Source organism: Acipenser ruthenus, chromosome 2 (assembly GCF_902713425.1).
Source record: "Acipenser ruthenus chromosome 2, fAciRut3.2 maternal haplotype, whole genome shotgun sequence".
NCBI lineage: Eukaryota > Metazoa > Chordata > Actinopteri > Acipenseriformes > Acipenseridae > Acipenser > Acipenser ruthenus.
In genome coordinates, this window is record NC_081190.1 from 98790181 (window position 1) to 98809077 (window position 18897).

Here is an 18897-nt window from a genome sequence, read left to right on the forward strand (position 1 = left end):
TTAAGAAAAATAAAAAACTGAAATATCTTGCTTGCATAAGTATTCAACCCCTGTGCTGTGGAAGCTCCCAGTTTACACCAATGAAAGAAATTGCTCTAACGTGGACACAATTACCTTACCATTGGCCTCCACCTGTGAACCATTAAAGTTGCTGTCACATTTTCTGGATAAAAAACCCACTGTTGAAGGAGCATTGGTCAGGCTGTGAATCTGAAGGAAAATGAAGACCAAAGAGCATTCTACAAAAGTTAGTGATAAAGTAATACAAATGCATATATTAGGGAAATGGTACAAAATAATATCCAAGTGTTTGGATATCCCAGTGAGCACAGCTGGATCAATAATCAGGAAGTGGAAGCTGCATCACACCACCCAGGCACTGCCAAGAAAAGGCTGTCCCTCAAAACTCAGCTCTCAAACAAGAAGGAGACTTGGGAGAGAAGCCACAGACAGGCCAACAATCACTTTGAAGGAGCTACAGAGTTCAGTGGCTGGGAGTGGAGTAATGGTGCACCAGTCAACCATATCAAGAGCTCTGCATAACACTGGCCTGTATGGGAGGGTGGCAAGAAAGAAGCCGTTACTCAAAAAGTACCATATGAAAGCACGTCTGGAGTTTGCTAGAAAGTATGTGAGTGACCCAGCTGCGATGTGGGAAAAGGTTTTGTGGTCAGATGAGACCAAGATAGAGCTTTTTGGCCAAAACTCAAAGCGCTATGTGTGGCGCAAACCTAACACTGCCCATGCCTCAAGACACACCATCACTACAGTGAAGTATGGTGGTGGCAGCATCATGCTGTGGGGATTCTTCTCATCAGCAGGAACTGGGTATCTTGTTAAAATTGAAGGAAGAATGGATGGAGCAAAATACAGGGAAATACTGCAAGAGAACCTGCTTCAGTCCGCTAAAAAACTGAAGCTTGGGAGGAAATTCACCTTTCAGCAGGACAATGATCCCAAGCACAAGGCCAATGCAATATTGGAGTGGCTCAAGAACAAAAAGATGAATGTCCGACAGTGGCCCAGTCTCAATCCCATTGAGAATCTGTGGCACTACTTGAAAATTGCGGTCTCCAAGCGTCGTCCAGCCAACCTGAACAACCTGGAGCAAATCTGCCAAGAAGAATGGGCCAAAATCACTCCGACACTGTGTGCAAAGCTGGTACATACTTACCCCATAAGACTTAAAGCTGTTATTGCAGCGAAAGGTGGCTCTACCAAATATTAATGTGTGGGGGTTGAATACTAATGCAAGCAAGATATTTCAGGTTTTTATTTTTCTTAAAAATATTTCCCAACATAAAACCAATGTCACCTTACAATAATTGATTTTGAGTTTCAGTGTTTTAAAATAAAATATCAAACAGAACGAAATTTCAATGTACCATTTGTAATTCAGTAAAATGAGAGAATTGGTCAGGGGTCTGAATACTTTTGCAAGGCACTGTGTGTATATATATATATATATATATATATATATATATATATATATATATATATATATATATATATATATATATAATATATATATATATACACATACACACATATATATATATATATATATATGTTTCTTTCACTAGTTCAGACAATAAAATGCATCTGCTTCACCCCCTTTTGAAAACTATATGGTAGTTATTTAATGCAAACACTAAAAATGCCACAATTTTGTAAACACAAATCACCATACCTCCAGGAGTGTATGGGCAGCCAATAGAAATCTGTGGAACAGCGATTCGTTGATTTCACTTTTCACTAGCCCAGCAGCACACATGCACTGGTTCCATCCCCATCATAAAACAAATAGGCACACAACTGACAGTCTTGCCGACAGCAAGAGCCTTGGTACACTGAATTAGTCAACACCATTTCGTGACAGGGCCCTTATGATTTATGAATACTATTATTTGTTTATTTAGCAGACGCCTTTATCCAAGGCGACTTACAGAGACTAGGGTGTGTGAACTATGCATCAGCTGCAGAGTCACTTACAACTACGTCTCACCCGAAAGACGGAGCACCAGGAGGTTAAGTGACTTGCTCAGGGTCACACCATGAGTCAGTGGCTGAGGTGGGATTTGAACCGGGGACCTCCTGGTTACAAGCCCTTTTCTTTAACCGCTGGACCACAGCCTCCTGCCGTAAGAGCCATGTTCAGAATCAACGATTGAGTGTTAATGCTAGTTTAACTGCTGTCTCAAAGCACTGAAACGACAGTGGTGTTTCTGATGTGGCCCTTTGTCTTCAAAATTACTTAAAAAAAATCTATATAACAATAGTAAACACTACTTCTCCATTTACTGAATATTACTGTTACTGGTTAAGGTAATTTCATGATACCTTTCTATTAAGACATTTTTATCAATCAAAAACACCACCAATTGTTTTTTGCCTTAAATACTAGCTACATCAAAGCTAGTTGGTATCAAAAGTTCAACAATAGGATTCAACCTTGAACAATGTTCTTACTATAATGTTGTGCCCTTTAAAGATGAGGGACATGAAGCCACCTTTTCACGAACCTTGAAAGCTGGTTTCAGGAGACATAGTTTGTGGCACATTTGCTGTGTCAAACCCCAAGCCTTCCCTGGTGTACCATGCAGTGGCTTGCAACCTAGTTTCCTGAAAGCAAGTTCCAAGCCACAGTGGCTTTGTGTTCCCTCAGCTTTAGATTCAGATACTGTAGTCAATTTGCAATGGCTAGCACGCACACACACACACACACAAAAGCATGGAATAACAAAGTTTTAGCCACCAAAAATTCTCTCAGAAATTAATTTGGTTCAGATTGTTTTGTTGATTTAAAAAAAAAATCCATACAAAGATGTACCATACCAAAACACATGGATTTGTATCAGTTGCATATTTAATACTTATGATTGAACCCATCGTTTTTATTGCAATCTCAACTCAAGAAATGCAGTTCAATTCAATACTTAATATGTCTACAACTTCTGTTAAGCAATATCTTCTAACTGCATGTCTTCTATGATGAAAATATTTCACTAGTTTTGTTGCTGCTTCTTTAATAATTCTTTTTTTGTATATACTGTTGATATATCGGCTGATGTTTGGTATTTTTATCTACTAAATCCAGTTGTTGCATTTAGTATGGTGCATTTTTATAAGACTCTTGTTCATCTTTCAATGAATCCAAAATGCAGTGTTTTTTTCAGTGACTTTACCAGAAAGAAACCACCCGTGGATCTGGTGTATTGAATGTGGTTTGCAGATCTGATGTGTACCACATGTGGGTACCAGGACTGGGAGAGGATTTCCATATACCTGTGGTTTTTTTTTTTTCTTTTGGTAAGGGCACTTCTGTACACCAAGTGAAATGTACAAAATGATATGAGGTATCATTTCCATCCCCCGTATGCAGCCACACCCCACCCTTACAGTAGCATGACCAAAATGCATTCAATAAATTATAACATTTATTTTACGTAAATGTAAGACTTTCTTCTTTTTTTTCTTTTGTTTTAGTTTTCTTCCCTCTAAGACACATTTCATGCAAAACAGTTATTCCTTTGAGCACATAACACACAGATTTATATTTTAGGATAAAAAAGCTTATATATTTGTTCTTTTTCTTCCTCCTCTTGTTGTTCTTTATAAAAAGGCAGGCACGGTACACATGCCAGTTTTGCATTGCATTGCTTTTGCATTCTACATTTAAAAGGTATGATGTCATTAAAGCAGTTAATTGTTTTTCAAGCAAAGGCTGCAGCCAGGACATTTTACACATTTACTGATATTATTTATTTACTTTTTGTCTTAACTGGCAGCTAACACATTAAGCTCTATTCATCCTGAAAACCAATGACTGTCTCTGTTTTTGGCTTTGCACACAAGCTGCACACATTAATGTGTAAATGTGTCACCACGGAAACTGAAACCACCTGCCTGCTCCAATGACATCATTCTCAGCACAAGCAAAGAACTAAAAACAGCAGCAGAGTACAGACTCCAATGCACATGCAGAGGTCTGGCCCAGGGTTGCAGATTAATGCGCATGAGAGACAAGGCAAGGAAATCAAATATTTTAAAAGTTTATACTTCTCTTTTACAATATGTAACAAAATGAGCTCAGAGGTTTATTGTCTCTCCCTTGCTGGCTTGTAAAAACAATGGGAATGGAGATAATTCAAAGGGGTACTTTTTTGGATGCACCAGGATTTTTTTATTATTTTATATGTATTTATATTTTTATTTTCGGTAGTTTGGCAGAAGACGACACATCCAAAAGAAAGTGCAAAAAAATCATTGCCTTGATGGCAGTGCTGCGTGTGAGCAAACACTCTGGCTCCCATGCAGGACAGCAGGCTGAACATTTGCCACATGGTGTTTTAAAAGAACAAATGTAAATAATATTATTAAAAAAAATACAAAAAGTTTATCAACTGACATTAATAAACAAGGATTTAAAAAAATATATTTTACTGTATGAATCTATTTTGTTGTTGTGAGAGACAGTGGAAACAGAAATGCACTCTGCTGTATTTACCAGGTTGTCAATACTAGTTGCTGTGCTTAAGTATATGGGTATCTCTGTATCTCTGTATGTAAACAAAGGGACAGGCGAATAAGCAGCACCCGATCAGTCATGCTGAAGTACCGAGTTATCATACATCACGAGGAGGGCCAAAGTGCTGCTGGAACCAGTGGCACCACCTTTCTACAGCAAGGGTGGGGCAATCCTATTCTCCTTTGTGTACCGTGCAACCCAATACAAATTAGAGATGTGTGAGTGGGGGGTTATGGGATGTGAGTGAAGTTGGAGTTGGGAGTGGGGGGCTTGATCGGCTAACGCAACAATCATATCAATAACAAGAAGTGTATTTTGGGGGTGGGTGGTGGGTTGGGGGGAGACAAAAAAGAAAAGGACAATTATTCTTCGTGCAGCTGCAGGCGGTAGCGGTGGTAGCGAAGCTGAAAAAACATTCTCTCCACGAAGGAGTGGCTCATCCCCGGCAGCGTGTACTCTTCTGTGACACCCATGTGCTGGAAGCCCAGGGACTCATACAGCTTGTGTGCGGCCAGCTTGACCGCAGTGGTGCCCAGAACGATGGCCGAGTAGTTGTTGAGCATGGCGAACTCCAGCACTTTGCGGCCCAGGGCCTTGGCAATGCCTTTGCCACGGTAGCGCGAGTCCACAGACATGCGGCGCAGCTCCACCGTGTTGTCCTCCTCGTTGCCCTGGGCCCCCACAATGCCAACAACCTTGCCCTCCAGGACTGCCACCCAGAAGCAGGAGCCTGAAAGAGACAACTGCCGCTTAGCAACACCCTGTGTAAGGCCCTCTAGGTAAAACAGCTGGAGCGAAAGTGCAGCTAAACTGGTACAAACAGACTAGAAGTCTTTTTCAGTGTCTTTTAATGCACTGCAGTTGAGACATACTCTGCTGTAGAACAAAGTACCTCATTATTACAAATACAGTCAAACTTGTACTGAAGACCACCTTCACATAGTGACCTGTGTTGAATCCCCATATACCAACATTGCCAATGTTAAATCAACTGTAAATAAATACTGACTAAAAGTGGAAATTATAGCAGTTGTTGGTTGTCAATAAACAGGATTTGCTGTTTCTAAACATTATTCTGAGAGCGAAGCATGCCGGAGAAAGGATTATTTTAACACTACAATTTTACAGTTCTAGAATACTTGCTTTTTCAAACAACTTACCAGTTGGCAGCATTACCAGTATGAGCAGTTGGCAGTATGAGTGAGTGGCTCCAGTATTAGCTTTTGTTTTAAATAAACTAATTGTATTCATCACATCCACTTCTGAATGTAATCATATGATGCACAGAATGACACTACTGGTATAATTGCTTTTTCCTCTACATCCTAGATAGCAGAATGACTAAAGGGGCTAATTTCAAATAAAAAATGCACCTGCTGCAGGGCTCTGCACTTGAATGCATAAATGTTGCAGCCCATTCATAAGTGGAATCAGAAATTAGGACTAGGAAACCCGAAGCTCTTTAATGATAATAACATGGGGGATCACGTGGGTTTTAATTTAAGACAGCCATTTCAATAATGTAAAATTGACATTCTGCCTTAAACCAGCACCTTTCAATCCTGCCAAAAGAAGCTCTTTTGTGATGACAGCTCTGAGCAGATGGACAATAAAAAGTAATGTGGAAAAAATGGTAGTACAAAGGTTAAAGTCAACTTAGTTACCTTTCAAGTACAAAATGTATTCCATTACACAATGGTTTAACCTATTACACCCAGTTCAGCTGAACACTTCTACCAAAGCTGCGTCTTACGCCCATGACATCAGCACGTCTGTCTTCGCCCCTACAAGAGACAAAACTGCGTGCAGGATGGCGCTCAGTGACATTTTCTATTTCAGCCTTTTCAGCTACACAGAGAGTGACCCAGTGTTTGAGAGACTGAAAATTTGCCATCTTCGACCAGAAGCAGTTAGATGAGCTTGTCTTATTTTATTTCTGCTTGTTTTTTCCCCTTGGGATAAACCGCTGAGCAAAAAAACTGTTTAAATAATTGAATTGTGTTTTAGCGTGAGTCTGTTTTCTCGTGGCCCTCTGGCCAGAGGCAGCAGCAGGCTTGCCTGCTCCTGCGCTATGCAGATCGGTAACATAGTATTATTAATATTATTTATTCTCTCTTTTCTACATTAACTCCGGCTGATGTTTTACTAGTCTTGTTTTTTAGAAGCATATTGTGAATTTAAACTATGTTTAAATATTTTTTGTGGTTGAAATGGTTATATTTGTGTATCTCACCTTTTTATTCCAGGTGCCGTGCGCGCGGCTTACTGCTTATGCAGTCGCAGCAGTCTGGGCTCAGACTTGCTTGCAAACCAGTGCTCCTGGATGGGCACTGTGTTTAGCCTTCAGGCTCCACAGACTAACTTGCAGGCTGTAGCCCAACAGTTAGAGAGCTTTGCTCTTCTGCCCATGCCACAATAGCTTTGTGAAGGCTTGTAAGTGGGAGAGAACTGTAAGCAGGCGCTCTCAGGTTCTTGCACTGCATCCCTGTGTTGTTGCCTTGGTCACACACAGTTTGCTTAAGCACTGCCAGTACCAACCGTGCATACAGTTGTGCACCGTGTACCGTACTTTACCGTGCCTCCGTGCACCGTACCGCACCATGCATACTGTAAAAGGCACCTCAAGCCAGGAAGCAAATGGCACCTTGGCGTCCTAAGGCTCAGCAGCCCTAGACTCAGCAGCTGGTTGGGGGACACCCCACCATAGGGACGGCCAGACACAGAGAGGGCACCACCACCAATATCGCTTACCGCTTTATGCACAAAAAGCAATAGGGAAATGACCAGCGGCTCAGCAACAGCCACAGGTCCAGGGCCCTTTTGCAAGGAGACAACTGGATTGGTGGCGATCAAGCACCACGGATATCTGGTTGCTCACCACAGTACAGCTAGGCTACTTGCTCCAGTTCAAACAGGGCCCTCCCCCCTTTTCGGGAGTGGTTACGACTTCTGTCTCCAACCCTCAAGACACCCTGGTGGTGTTCCAAGAGATGAAGACCCTCTTACAATGTAGGGCTATTCAGGTGATAGACCCCTCCAGGTGATAAAACCCAGACTCCCCGACCTGGAGTCAGGGTTTTATTCCAGGTACGTCCTCGTGCCGAAAAGGGACGGCAGCCTACGACCCATTCTCGACCTCAGACAGCTCAATCTGTTCTTGAGGTGCAGGAAGTTCAAGATACTGATAATGAAACAGCTCTTGCGGTCTGTCAGATCGGGTGACTGGTTCATTATGGTGGACCTGATAGACACCTACTTCCATGTCCCGATAAAACCCGGCCACAGGAAATATCTGCGTTTCTCTTTTCAAGGGACCGCTTACAAGTTCCGTGTTGTGCTATTCTGCCTTTCTCTAGCCCCTCACGCTTTTTTGAAGTGCATTGAGGCTATCCTGGCCCCTCTGAGGCTGCAAGGCATCAGAGTGCTCAACTACCTGGATGACTGGCTCATATGTGCCAAGTCTCCAGTGCAGGCAGTAGCGCACACGGAACTGGTGACCGCTCACCTCAACAGACTCGGCCTGACGATGAACTTGTCAAAAAGCCAGCTGGTGCCGTTCCAGACTACCATCTACCTGGGAACCTGCTTGAACTCAAGCAGCATGATTGCCACTCTGTCAGAGGACAGAACCCAGAGGCTCCACTCGTGCCTGAGGCTGTTTCAGCCCGGCGTGTCATGGGAGGTCGTCACCTTCCAGAGGCTTCTGGGCCTGATGGCAGCAGCATCCCAGACCCTTCCATTGGGTCTTCTCCACATGCGCCCTCTCCAAGCGTGGTTCACTCGCAGGGTGAATCATCCCCTCCTGCAACCACATCTCAACCTGTCAGTGTCCCGACACTGTATGGAGACCCTCTCGTGGTGGAAACAGCCAGCTCACCTGTGTCTAGGTGTGGCGCTGGGCAGTATCACCAGGTGAGAGGTGATCACCACAGATACCTCCAGCTCAGGCTGGGGCACTGTGTAGAACGGATGAGGAGCGCAAGGTGTGTGGTAGACCCCTTGGGTGGAGCTACACATAAAAGTCCTGGAGCTGCAGCCCCATACTGGCCCAGAATGCGAGAGCTGCTTCAACGCGCTCTCAGTATGGATACAAGTGGGCCGTGTTCCAAACGGTGTTTGGCATGTCAGGTTGATCCCACGACTTGCCCCATGCCAGTCATTCTGCAGTTTTTGCAGGACCTCTTTGATGGGGGTAAGTACCCCTCAACTCTGAAGGTTTACTTGGCAGCCATCTCGGCTTGCAATGTTAAAATTGACTCTGTGTCCCCAGGGGCTCAGTTTCTGAAAGGGGTACGGCTTCGGCCTCCTTTGAAGGACAAAGTTCCTCAGTGGAAGTTAAATGTGGTGCTAATTGCACTCATGAAACCACCCTTTGAACCTCTGCATTCTACAAAGCTTAAATATCTGTCTCTGAAGGCAATGTTTTTACTTGCCATCATCTCCTCTAGGACTGAGGTCATGCTCCGCACGAATCCAGCCATTGTGTCGAATGCCTATAGACCTTCCATGTCAATCAGTCGGTGGAATTGGAGGCCTTTCATCCTCCACCATTCCAGTAAAACGATGAGTGTCGGCTCCATACGCCTTGTCCGGTTAGGGCATTAGTGTATTAAACTGACAGGACAAAAAGTTGGCGGCAATCCAAGCAACTGTTTATATGCTTTGGCGCTAAGAACCAAGGTCAAGCCCTGTCAAAACAGAGGCTATTCAATTGGATCGTGGACACAGTCAAGACTGGTTATGAGCAAGCCAACTTGCCCCCCCAGAGAAGGTCACAGGTCACTCCACCAGGGGTCTTGCTACCTCTTGGGCGTTGTTTCAGGGTGCATCAGTCTCTGACATTTGCGATGCACCGGTGTGGGCCACTCCTCACACCTTCACAAGGTTTTACAGGCTTAATGTCCTGGATACTCAGAACCCTGCCTTTGGAACCAGAGTGGTGACAGTGGCATATCAGCTGGACTCAGAAGCACATGCATAGGCATTCCTGCATTCTGTGGCGTTACCATGCCTTATAACTGTGGCAGGCCTTGTGTCTCGCCAGACTGCCTGTTCTGCATGTCATGTCCTTGCGACGGCTTGGATATACTTAACCATTGTGTAATGGAATACATTTCGTACTTGAAAGGGAACGTTAGGTCATTATCTAACCCTGGTTCTCTGAAATAGAAACGTATCCATTACAATTCTTTGGTCGTTGCATACATTATATGCAGTAGGCTGAAGAAAATGTATGGCAGTGAGCGCCATCCTGCACGCAGTTTTGTCTCCTGTGGGGGTGGAGACAGGCGTGCTGATGTCATGGGCATAAGACGCAGCTTTGGTAGAAGTGTTCCGTTGAATCGGGTATAATAGGTTAAACCATTGTGTAAGGGATACATTTCTATTTCAGGGAACCACGGTTATGATAATAACCTAACGTTTTGTTACTAACAGAACAGAATAGCAAAATCTTACATATTCTTTATCTAGTGGCCTAAAATAGGCAGAGCACTTAACCTCCATTTAACAGGGAAAAAAACTGAAGTAGAAGAGTGTTTAAAGGATTGCAATCCACACCATTTTTCATTAAACAGTGGAGGTCATAACCCTCTACCTTTAAGAAAACGTTAAGGTCTTTGCTTCAGCTTTTTCAGTAGTATAGATGGATAGGGAGAGTCTTCTCTGTGAATATGATGTTGACCAAAGAAGAATGGGTGTTCCTTTAGCTTCCCTAATGGGAATTGTGACCTTCTGTCCTCACTGCATTGATAATAGACTACTCTGCAGCTACAGTAATTCACCATGCAGCGATACAAGTGACTGATCATCCTCTTAACCACCCTGCCATTGTCTTCTCATAACAAAACAACGACAGTAAAATGTCAGCTACATGCCTCCGCAAGACTTTTGTGCAGATTAATGGCGGTGTGCGTTAGTTACGGTGGATTTAAAGGAATCACATACAGTTTGAGAAACAAACAATTCTTGATGCAAAGGTACACTACTGGAGTTTTTTAAATTGACCATCATAGATTTAAAGATTCAGAAAATGTTATGGCCGTAATGATGGGGGGGGGGGGAAGAAACACATGTAATGTTTACAGAAATTAAGCGTTCTTTTGTAACACCAATTTATATTTTTATATTGTAAAAACAGCTAGAAGACATCAAAATGGTCAACTGGCTTTTCTTTAAGCCAAAATTTACTAAGAAACTAGCTTTGGAAATATAGCTCACTGTAGTGATGATCTGAATACAGGCTGCAGATGGGTATGTAAGGGAGTTTCATGAAGGGAGTTTCAACTAGATCTGGGGTGATGAGTGCACAGGATGCTGAACTACGCAAGTATGCAATGAACATGTTTGTGGGACACCGCAGTTTCTACCAATGGCTCAGTGGAGCTTCCCATTCAATAACCCTGAAGCTCTTCAATGCTGTAGCTGCTGGAATCACTGTCAGACAGTATCAGAGATCAATGTGGATCTCCCCAAGCTAACCACTGTAGGGATTGGTTTCATCCACTTCAATAGGTATCTCCCAAGTGCTTAACAAGTGTATAACAAATAAATCCTTAGTCTTTTTTATCATTAAGCGATCATAGCTCTATAAGATTAATACGGGTACTTGAACCTGGAAGCATGGTGCTATCTAGTTTTTTTTTTCTTCTGCATTTTTATATTATATCCTTTATAAATTTGTAAGAAATTACACAACCTTCTATCATTTCAGTGCAATACGTTCTAATTCATCTATGAAAATTCTTCTCGACACCTGTACTTAGACTCAGCTCACCGCTACCACCCCTGCGCTGACTCGGGAGGGCGAAGACGAACACACACTGTCCTCCGAAGTGTGTGTCGTCAGCCGACCGCTTTTTTTCACACTGTGGACTCACCATGCAGCCACCCAAGAGCTACAGCGTCGGAGGACAACGCAGTTCTCTGGCAGCTTACAGGCAAGCCCGCAGGCTACAGGGGTCGCTGGTGCATGGTGAGCCGAGGACACCCTGGCCGACCTAGCCCTCCCTCCGCCCGGGTGGCACTTGACCAATTGAGCGCCGCCCCCTGGAAGCTTCCATCCTCGGTCGGCAAAGGACTAGCTCGAACTCGCAACGTCCAGACTATAGAGCGCACCCTGCACTCCACGTGGAGCGCCTTTACTGGATGCGCCACTCAGGAGCCCCTCGGAATGTCTAACTTGTTGGAAAAGTGGTCAAAACGGCAGTTATTTCTAAAAGTTCACAGAAAATGTAGTTGGTGCGGTTACTAAAACCGGTGTACCTCTTGATTCGTGTCACAAAGACGGCCGGAGTGGGTGGCGTCAGACCAGATGCAGGAAATAAAACAACAGAGAGGTGTGGTTTGGTGGAGCTGAGCGAATGCTTTCGCTCAGCATTTAATAAACAGAACAGAAAATAAAAAGGTTTGAAACAAAAAACACAGGACACGGCACTCGAGCCAAAACAAAAAAAGACAAACAAAACGGTCTAGACGGACAAAACACGGTGAGCAGATTTTACTACTACTTCTTATTCTTTTCGCTAACATTTACCTCCGCTCCAATCCCGTTCTCCACTCACCGAACACACCACCCTGACTGAATGAAAATGTGTCTATATATACTGTTGTGCTGGGATTCAATTACTAATTAATTATTCACTTGAATCCCAGCACGTGAATGAATTACGTGCAACCCCGTGCTCACATATTACATTTAACCAGCACGTGAAGTGATTTGTGCCCTCCTCGTGCCTAAATACAAATCTACACTTTTTAAATACACGTGAAACACAGACCCGTTTATATCTCTTTTAACAAAATCTCTTTTAACATATTTAATATGCATTAATGTTACTATATCCAAACTAAAACATTTTAGTTGTCCATGTAAGATGCAGAATGTTGAGTCAAGTGATTGTTCTACTCTGAGGTCATCTTAATTTCTGTACTGCAGTATAACTGCATCTCTCTCTCTCTCTCTCTCTCGCTCTCTCTCTCTCGCTCGCTCTCTCTCGCTCGCTCTCTCTCTCTCTCTCTCGCTCGCTCTTTCTCTCTCTCGCTTGCTCTCTCTCTCTCTCGCTTGCTCTCTCTCTCTCGCTCGCTCGCTCGCTCGCTCTCTTGCGCTCTCTCGCTCGCTCACTCGCTCTCTCTCTCTCTCGCTCGCTCGCTCTCTCTCTCTCTCGCTCGCTCGCTCTCTCTCTCCCCCCCTTACTCGCTTTCTCTCCCCCCTCCTCGCCTGTCTTTCCCTGGAGAGCATGCTGTGTGAATAAATCTCCCTGACCGACACTACTTTACTCCAGCTCTTCCTGCAGCCCTGCCATCACTCCCCATCCTAACCCCTTTCCCTGGGAGAGTGAGAGCATGTGCTCACTAGGAGACACTGTGTTATAAAATGAGCACGGCTACAGTGATGGTACTGGCTGCCAGGGATCCATTAGCCTTAGAAGTAGAAAACGTTTTAAAACTATTACTAGGAAGAAAGAACTGGCACTTACTGTTATTTACTGTCTGATACTGTTTATTGTTAATTGGTAGAGTAGATGTTTATTGGATGTGTGGGGGGTTAGATTTAGCACACTTAAAAATAAAATATTATGAAACAAAAGTATAGCACCAAATGGAGACTAAGCTTCTCAAAGCTTTTGATTTTTAAAACAATTTACCCCAGTTGACCTATACTGATTCCACATCTCATTTTCAGTGGGGTCTGCACAAACAGCAAGATAGCAGGACAAGGTGTTTGCTATAAATATAGGAAATTGCTAACCCTCCCCATTCAAATCTAATAGAGCTACTCAATGTATTTGACCCCAGCAGTTTAAATGGGTTTTATTAAATGATTACTGGTCTAGAGCTTTTTGTGTCTCACAAAAAGCTACCATACATTTCTTAACATCAGTAAGAAATAAATACTTGAGATATATTATATTCTTTTTATTCCATGTATAATTCAGCCATGTACTAAGAAAAACAGGCATATCGTATTTTTGTAAAACTTAAAATGTTATAATTGTAAGAGAAAAAAATACCATATGTATGCCATTTATATATATTTTCTCATCTGTGTAGGAAATATGTATATTTATTGTAATATATATATATATATATATATATATATATATATATATATATATATATATATATATATATATATATATATATATATAATGACAGAAAGAAAGAATGATAGTCAATAACAAGGTGTATCTGATATAGGCTTAAGCGAGTAGGCAGATATTATATATCCTATTGTAATCAAAGTAAAAGAATACAGCTTGGTTGTATTTTTAGACTTAAACTTGCAATCTGGCATAGCAGCTACTGTATATATCTGCAACCATCTGCTGTCAAATTTAAGTTAATCCATTTGCATTAAAAAAAATGGATATTCATAAATGTTGCTGTTAAATGCACCAATGCTTTATGAATGCACCCTCAAGCGACAAGATTTTGTATTCTCAATCCACCAGATGGCATCTGATTGGGGACAAAGGTCGAGCAACTCTGGAAAAATCAATGAATGTTTCCTGAACTCCTGCTGTCGCAGATAGCTCCTCTCTTTTACAGGGATTTTTAAGTAGCTTGACCACAGTATTGTAATGGGATTCATTTTTTTATTGGGAAGGGCTCTTATAAGCAAAGGTAGAGATAGTGGAACAGAAACAGTTGAGGACCCTGTTATTTGGAATGCCTGCTGCACTTGGGGGTGGGGTGTATGTTAATGGCCTACATTTCACATTAGTCTCGGCTCAACTCCTGGGAAATCTGGCTTCATTTTAGATCACTCACACTGTTACTATTCAAATATGTGGAATTTTTTCCCCACTGCTAGTAAGACGGCTCATGAATCACTGCATCACGTGCTCACATTGTCAATGCGCGGACCAGACCAAAACAAATGATGAATGCGATGAAATGTACTCTGCCTATATATGATATGTTATTAAATGGGCATGCTCTGGAATTGACTAAAATGAGAGCCCTACCTATTTTTGAACGCGTGAAAGATGCCTAAATGTCCTGCAAAGTTTTATTGTTCATGATAATTCACCATGAGAATGAATGTTCCTAGAAGCCCCTGGTATCACCCGAGATAAGAGCAGGCAAACTGATTTGCTTTGATTCTGAAGCCATTAGCAAGCAAGGAAAGCTTCCCAGTGATACAATTAAGGCAGACATGTGGGTTTAGGTTACATACCTGGGCAGTAAAGATCACTGGGTAGAGTGCTCTTTTACTGGCACGTTTCCTGTTCAAAGCCTTATTAGCTAGCTCAGGAGGCCACAAAAACAACTGTTTCTGTTATTCTTGGTCCAACAGTCGTTATAATTACATGACAATTCCGCCATTTAACTCTTAAAGGCCTGGTCACACGGGCGACTTTTGTCGAGGGCCACCCTGGTCAACACCCCGGCGACACACCAGAGACGTGGCTCCCACTTTAGGACGATGTTCTATTTTTCAGGTGACACAAGGGCAACATTTTCAATACCAGCCCATCATATTTGTTAGTAGTGTCACATGATAATAAGGCTATAGACCAGGGGTGGGCAATTCCAGTCCTGGAGGGCCAGTGTCACTCCTGGCTTTTGTTCCAACTGTGCTCTAAATTACTTACAATTAAGTAATTTAGGGCAAAGTTGGAACAAAAGCCAGGAGGCACACCGGCCCTCCAGGACCGGAATTGGCCACCCCTGATATAGACCATAAAGTCAGACGGACAGCGTATGTGGTACATTCTGATTCCTGCATTTCATCTAATTAATTATATGTAGTCTACAGATATGCAACACAGTGTGTATGTGGATAAGCGAATGTTAATGTCCACGATTACAATAACATATTTAAGCTATGAATACAATTCTTACAATAATAAAATACAGGTGTAGCGTATTTTTTTAAAATGTTTTATTTTAATTGAATTTGCCGCGTATGCAGTATGCCTGTAATTCCTACAATAACCCCCAATCATATTTATTTTTAATTTTAACAGTAAAAAAAAAAAAAAGAAATGCTAAAAATCTCAGGTCTGCCTTCTTGCTTTTGAAAGCCTAGAATTAAAAGTATTGAAAACAATACTGATATATTTATTATGTTTGGCATATTCAACATGTAGACTTGGGAAATAAATAATTCTACTATGTACACATTTTTATTTAGTTAAGGTTTGTCAATGTAATTGCTACATTTTTATAGCGTAGTCTTCCTATGCAGCACGTTGACGTCTTGTGACAGAAACGTGCATTATGATTGGTTTGCATTAAAGTTGTTGCCTGTGTGTTGCCAGCTTGTCGACCGCATGCTTGTCTCTCCTGTGACCACCGCAAACTGCAAGGCAACACGCAGGCAACAAATGTGTTCCTCTTGTTCCTGTCAACAAAAGTCGCCCATGTGACCTGGCCTTAGAGGCTACAAAAACACTGCCCATAATGAACTGCTTTCAAGTAGGCTACAGGACTGCATTTTTGTTTCTGTTGATATATTTTCGATTGAAACTAGATTATTTTTTAAATATAATGCAGTATACTTAGGTATTTTTAATTGCAGTGGGGGAAGCTGGAAACATAACAGACAGTATACATTTAGCTGTAATAAAATATATTGTTTTTGACCATCTATGTTACTTCATTCCGACCGCCTGAACACGAAATAAGTGCATTAGCTTACTTTAAATAGTTCATGTTGTTCTCTTCACGTAACCAAGGCAACCTTACCTGCGGGTTTCATGTAATACTGCTCAATGTCAGACATGTCCGTGTGTAGTGCGCAGTCGAGAAAGCTGTGGATAACTTTCTTACTAAAGTAGTACCTCGCGCCCATTAGAAGGACGGGCGCGCAGCAGGTCAGCGCCACGGACTTGGTCACAACAAAGCACATCACTATGGAGATAAGGGAGAGAAATAAACGATACCTGTCAGAAAAGAGAATCAGGTGTTGATTTTGGAGAACAAACCTCAGGGAGCATAATTATACAAACAGTAAATTGAACGAGAAAATAAACACAAAATAAACATACCATACATTCTAAATACATCTTAACCAGTGCAGGATAATATATAGTGTAGCGTGCACGGGGGATGGCAGCAGCAGGGCTGGTAGGTGACGGACTTGCAAGTGAGTTGCTTCTTTTCTACAGCGGTATCTATGCTTTAGTGCGAGAGGTCCCCGGTTCGCGCCCGCCCTCCGCCTGTGTGTGGACTGCTTTGCCCTGTGTGATGCGCCTGCCGGTGTTAACCGAGATCGCTACAATATATATTATAATTTAACAAAAGCATTCAATAATATATGCATGTTAAAAAGATGGATACAATACAGCGTCTCATATATATATATATATATATATATATATATATATATATATATATATATATATATATATATATATATATATATAGTGCGCATACATATTCTATTTTAAATTATAAAGTTAAAAAAAACCTGTCAAATACCAATGAAAACTAGCAAACTGGCACAAAGAACATAAATAATAATAATAATAATAATAATAATAATAATAATAATAATAATAATATACTGTATTAATGTATTTATTTTTTGCAACCACACAAGTCTCTCTCCAGGGGGCACCATTGTGAAATGCAAAACAGCTGCGCAATATTGCATGTTTCTCTTCTCTGCAGTCGACGGTACTAGAATATCGATTTGAGCTGGCTGCACCTCGCTGCTGTATGATAGTACACAGTAATGTACGTAGGTTGCATCTATAAAGAGTGTTCTCGTCACGGTGATCTCTTATCCCGTCTTCTGTATTGTATCTTTTATTCATACATTGGTGCTAACATTGGTAAAATGCATGTTTTCCAATATGTCTCTTTCGGGTTGGAATCATAATTAAAAACTTTTTTTTTTTTTTTATCAAATGCTTTTATTTTTGTGTTGGTTATTTATTTTTGTTGCTTTTTTTTTTTTTTTTTTTTTTTACTGTACACTGATTTCAAATATGTTTAGTAAACAATGCTTAATTACTGCATTTGGCGTTTTGGTAAAATCATGAAATATCACATTTACAACAAATTGTATCTAGTTAATAAATGACTTTACTATATTCGTAGGCCGTCTACCGGCTGGTTTCTTTTGAAAATATGTTTAATGGAAAAGCGCCGGGTGAAATGCACACGCATGTATCGATCTGACTTGCAGCAGAAATAATGGATGCATGCTAAAACAGCGAGACCACAGTGGTCTGAGCGCGCACACGCTCCATTCATGATTCATGCGTCACACGGTATAGTACGCACTGCATACAATCACTGTCACTAGGATGATCATGTCGTATTACACGATAGCATATATCCACATTGCTAACAGCAAGTGTCATGTCTGTCCTTTTAAACTCGAACACAAATTAACAGTTTGGACGGTTCTGTTCTTTGCTTAAAATTGATGTCTAGATCTTTACTGCACTTTGAATAAGATCGCTTTTGTGAACACAAACGGGTGCCAATGTAATAAACGAATGTAGCCCAAAAGCTTGGCATTTGTAGGCGGTGTACAGGCAAGACCCTTTGTAATTTCCATTACAGAAAATCACTGGTCAATAATGTCTGTGCGGACGAGGTACATTATAGAATCTGGTATATGTGGCGATACATTTTAATGACAGATTATGTTAAAAACGAGTCGCATGGATGAATTCAAGAACGTTTCCTAAAATGCGTTGTTGCAACACACTGCATTCTTCAACGAGACAATAGAACCTAAATTCCAGCAAAGACCAGCACAGGTCAGATCTTGTAACAGATCATTCTAATCCCAGACATACTGCTGGCCACCAGCATGTGGTCCAGTTTAATATGTCATAATCACACACACACACACACATTAAAAAATTCATATAGTATATAAATATATAAATGTATACAGCTATACACTGCTCTTATGATAAAAATGCAAATTAGGAGCTAGTGTACACACACGGTCACTTACTTGTTATGAATGTATATATAATTTGCGTTTTGGTTTGTTGTTTTAAGCCCCGAAATGCCGTATTAGGTATTCTCTCCATTATCCCATCATAAAAGATGCGGCGAACATCCTCGTGGTCAGTGAGCTCAAACTCGCGGATAGAAACGGTATCTTTTTTCAGGTTTTCCTCGAGACTGTTCGGAGATAATGACGAAGACGTCCACATTTGAGAAGTAGACACGATAATGGAATCTTTCTCGGTCCCCGGTATGGAATGTTCATCTGCAATGATTTTAGTCTCGCAAACCATTTTTGGAGACAAACAATGCATGCAACCTGCCTCAGAAATACTTAAATGAGAAAAAAATGTAAAGTGTGTATGATTTTTATTATTAAAAGAAAAGTGAACAATGCTGCAACCCTGGGCTTTTCACACGACCAAGAGAATGAGCTGCATTTTAAA

The 18897-nt window shown here is 41.5% G+C and overlaps 1 protein-coding gene across 1 annotated transcript; it reads right to left on the bottom strand.

Moving 5' to 3' along the window:
- Positions 1-1890: 1890 nt before the first annotated feature.
- On the bottom strand, positions 1891-18894 carry LOC117409041 (N-acetylaspartate synthetase). Its single transcript, XM_034014568.3, has 3 exons — positions 18456-18894; positions 16223-16387; positions 1891-5258 (listed from the first exon to the last, which is right to left on the bottom strand). Exons 1-3 carry the CDS (start codon positions 18763-18765, stop codon positions 4891-4893), a joined length of 843 nt encoding a protein of 280 aa, XP_033870459.1. The 5' UTR covers positions 18766-18894; the 3' UTR covers positions 1891-4890.
- Positions 18895-18897: the final 3 nt, after the last annotated feature.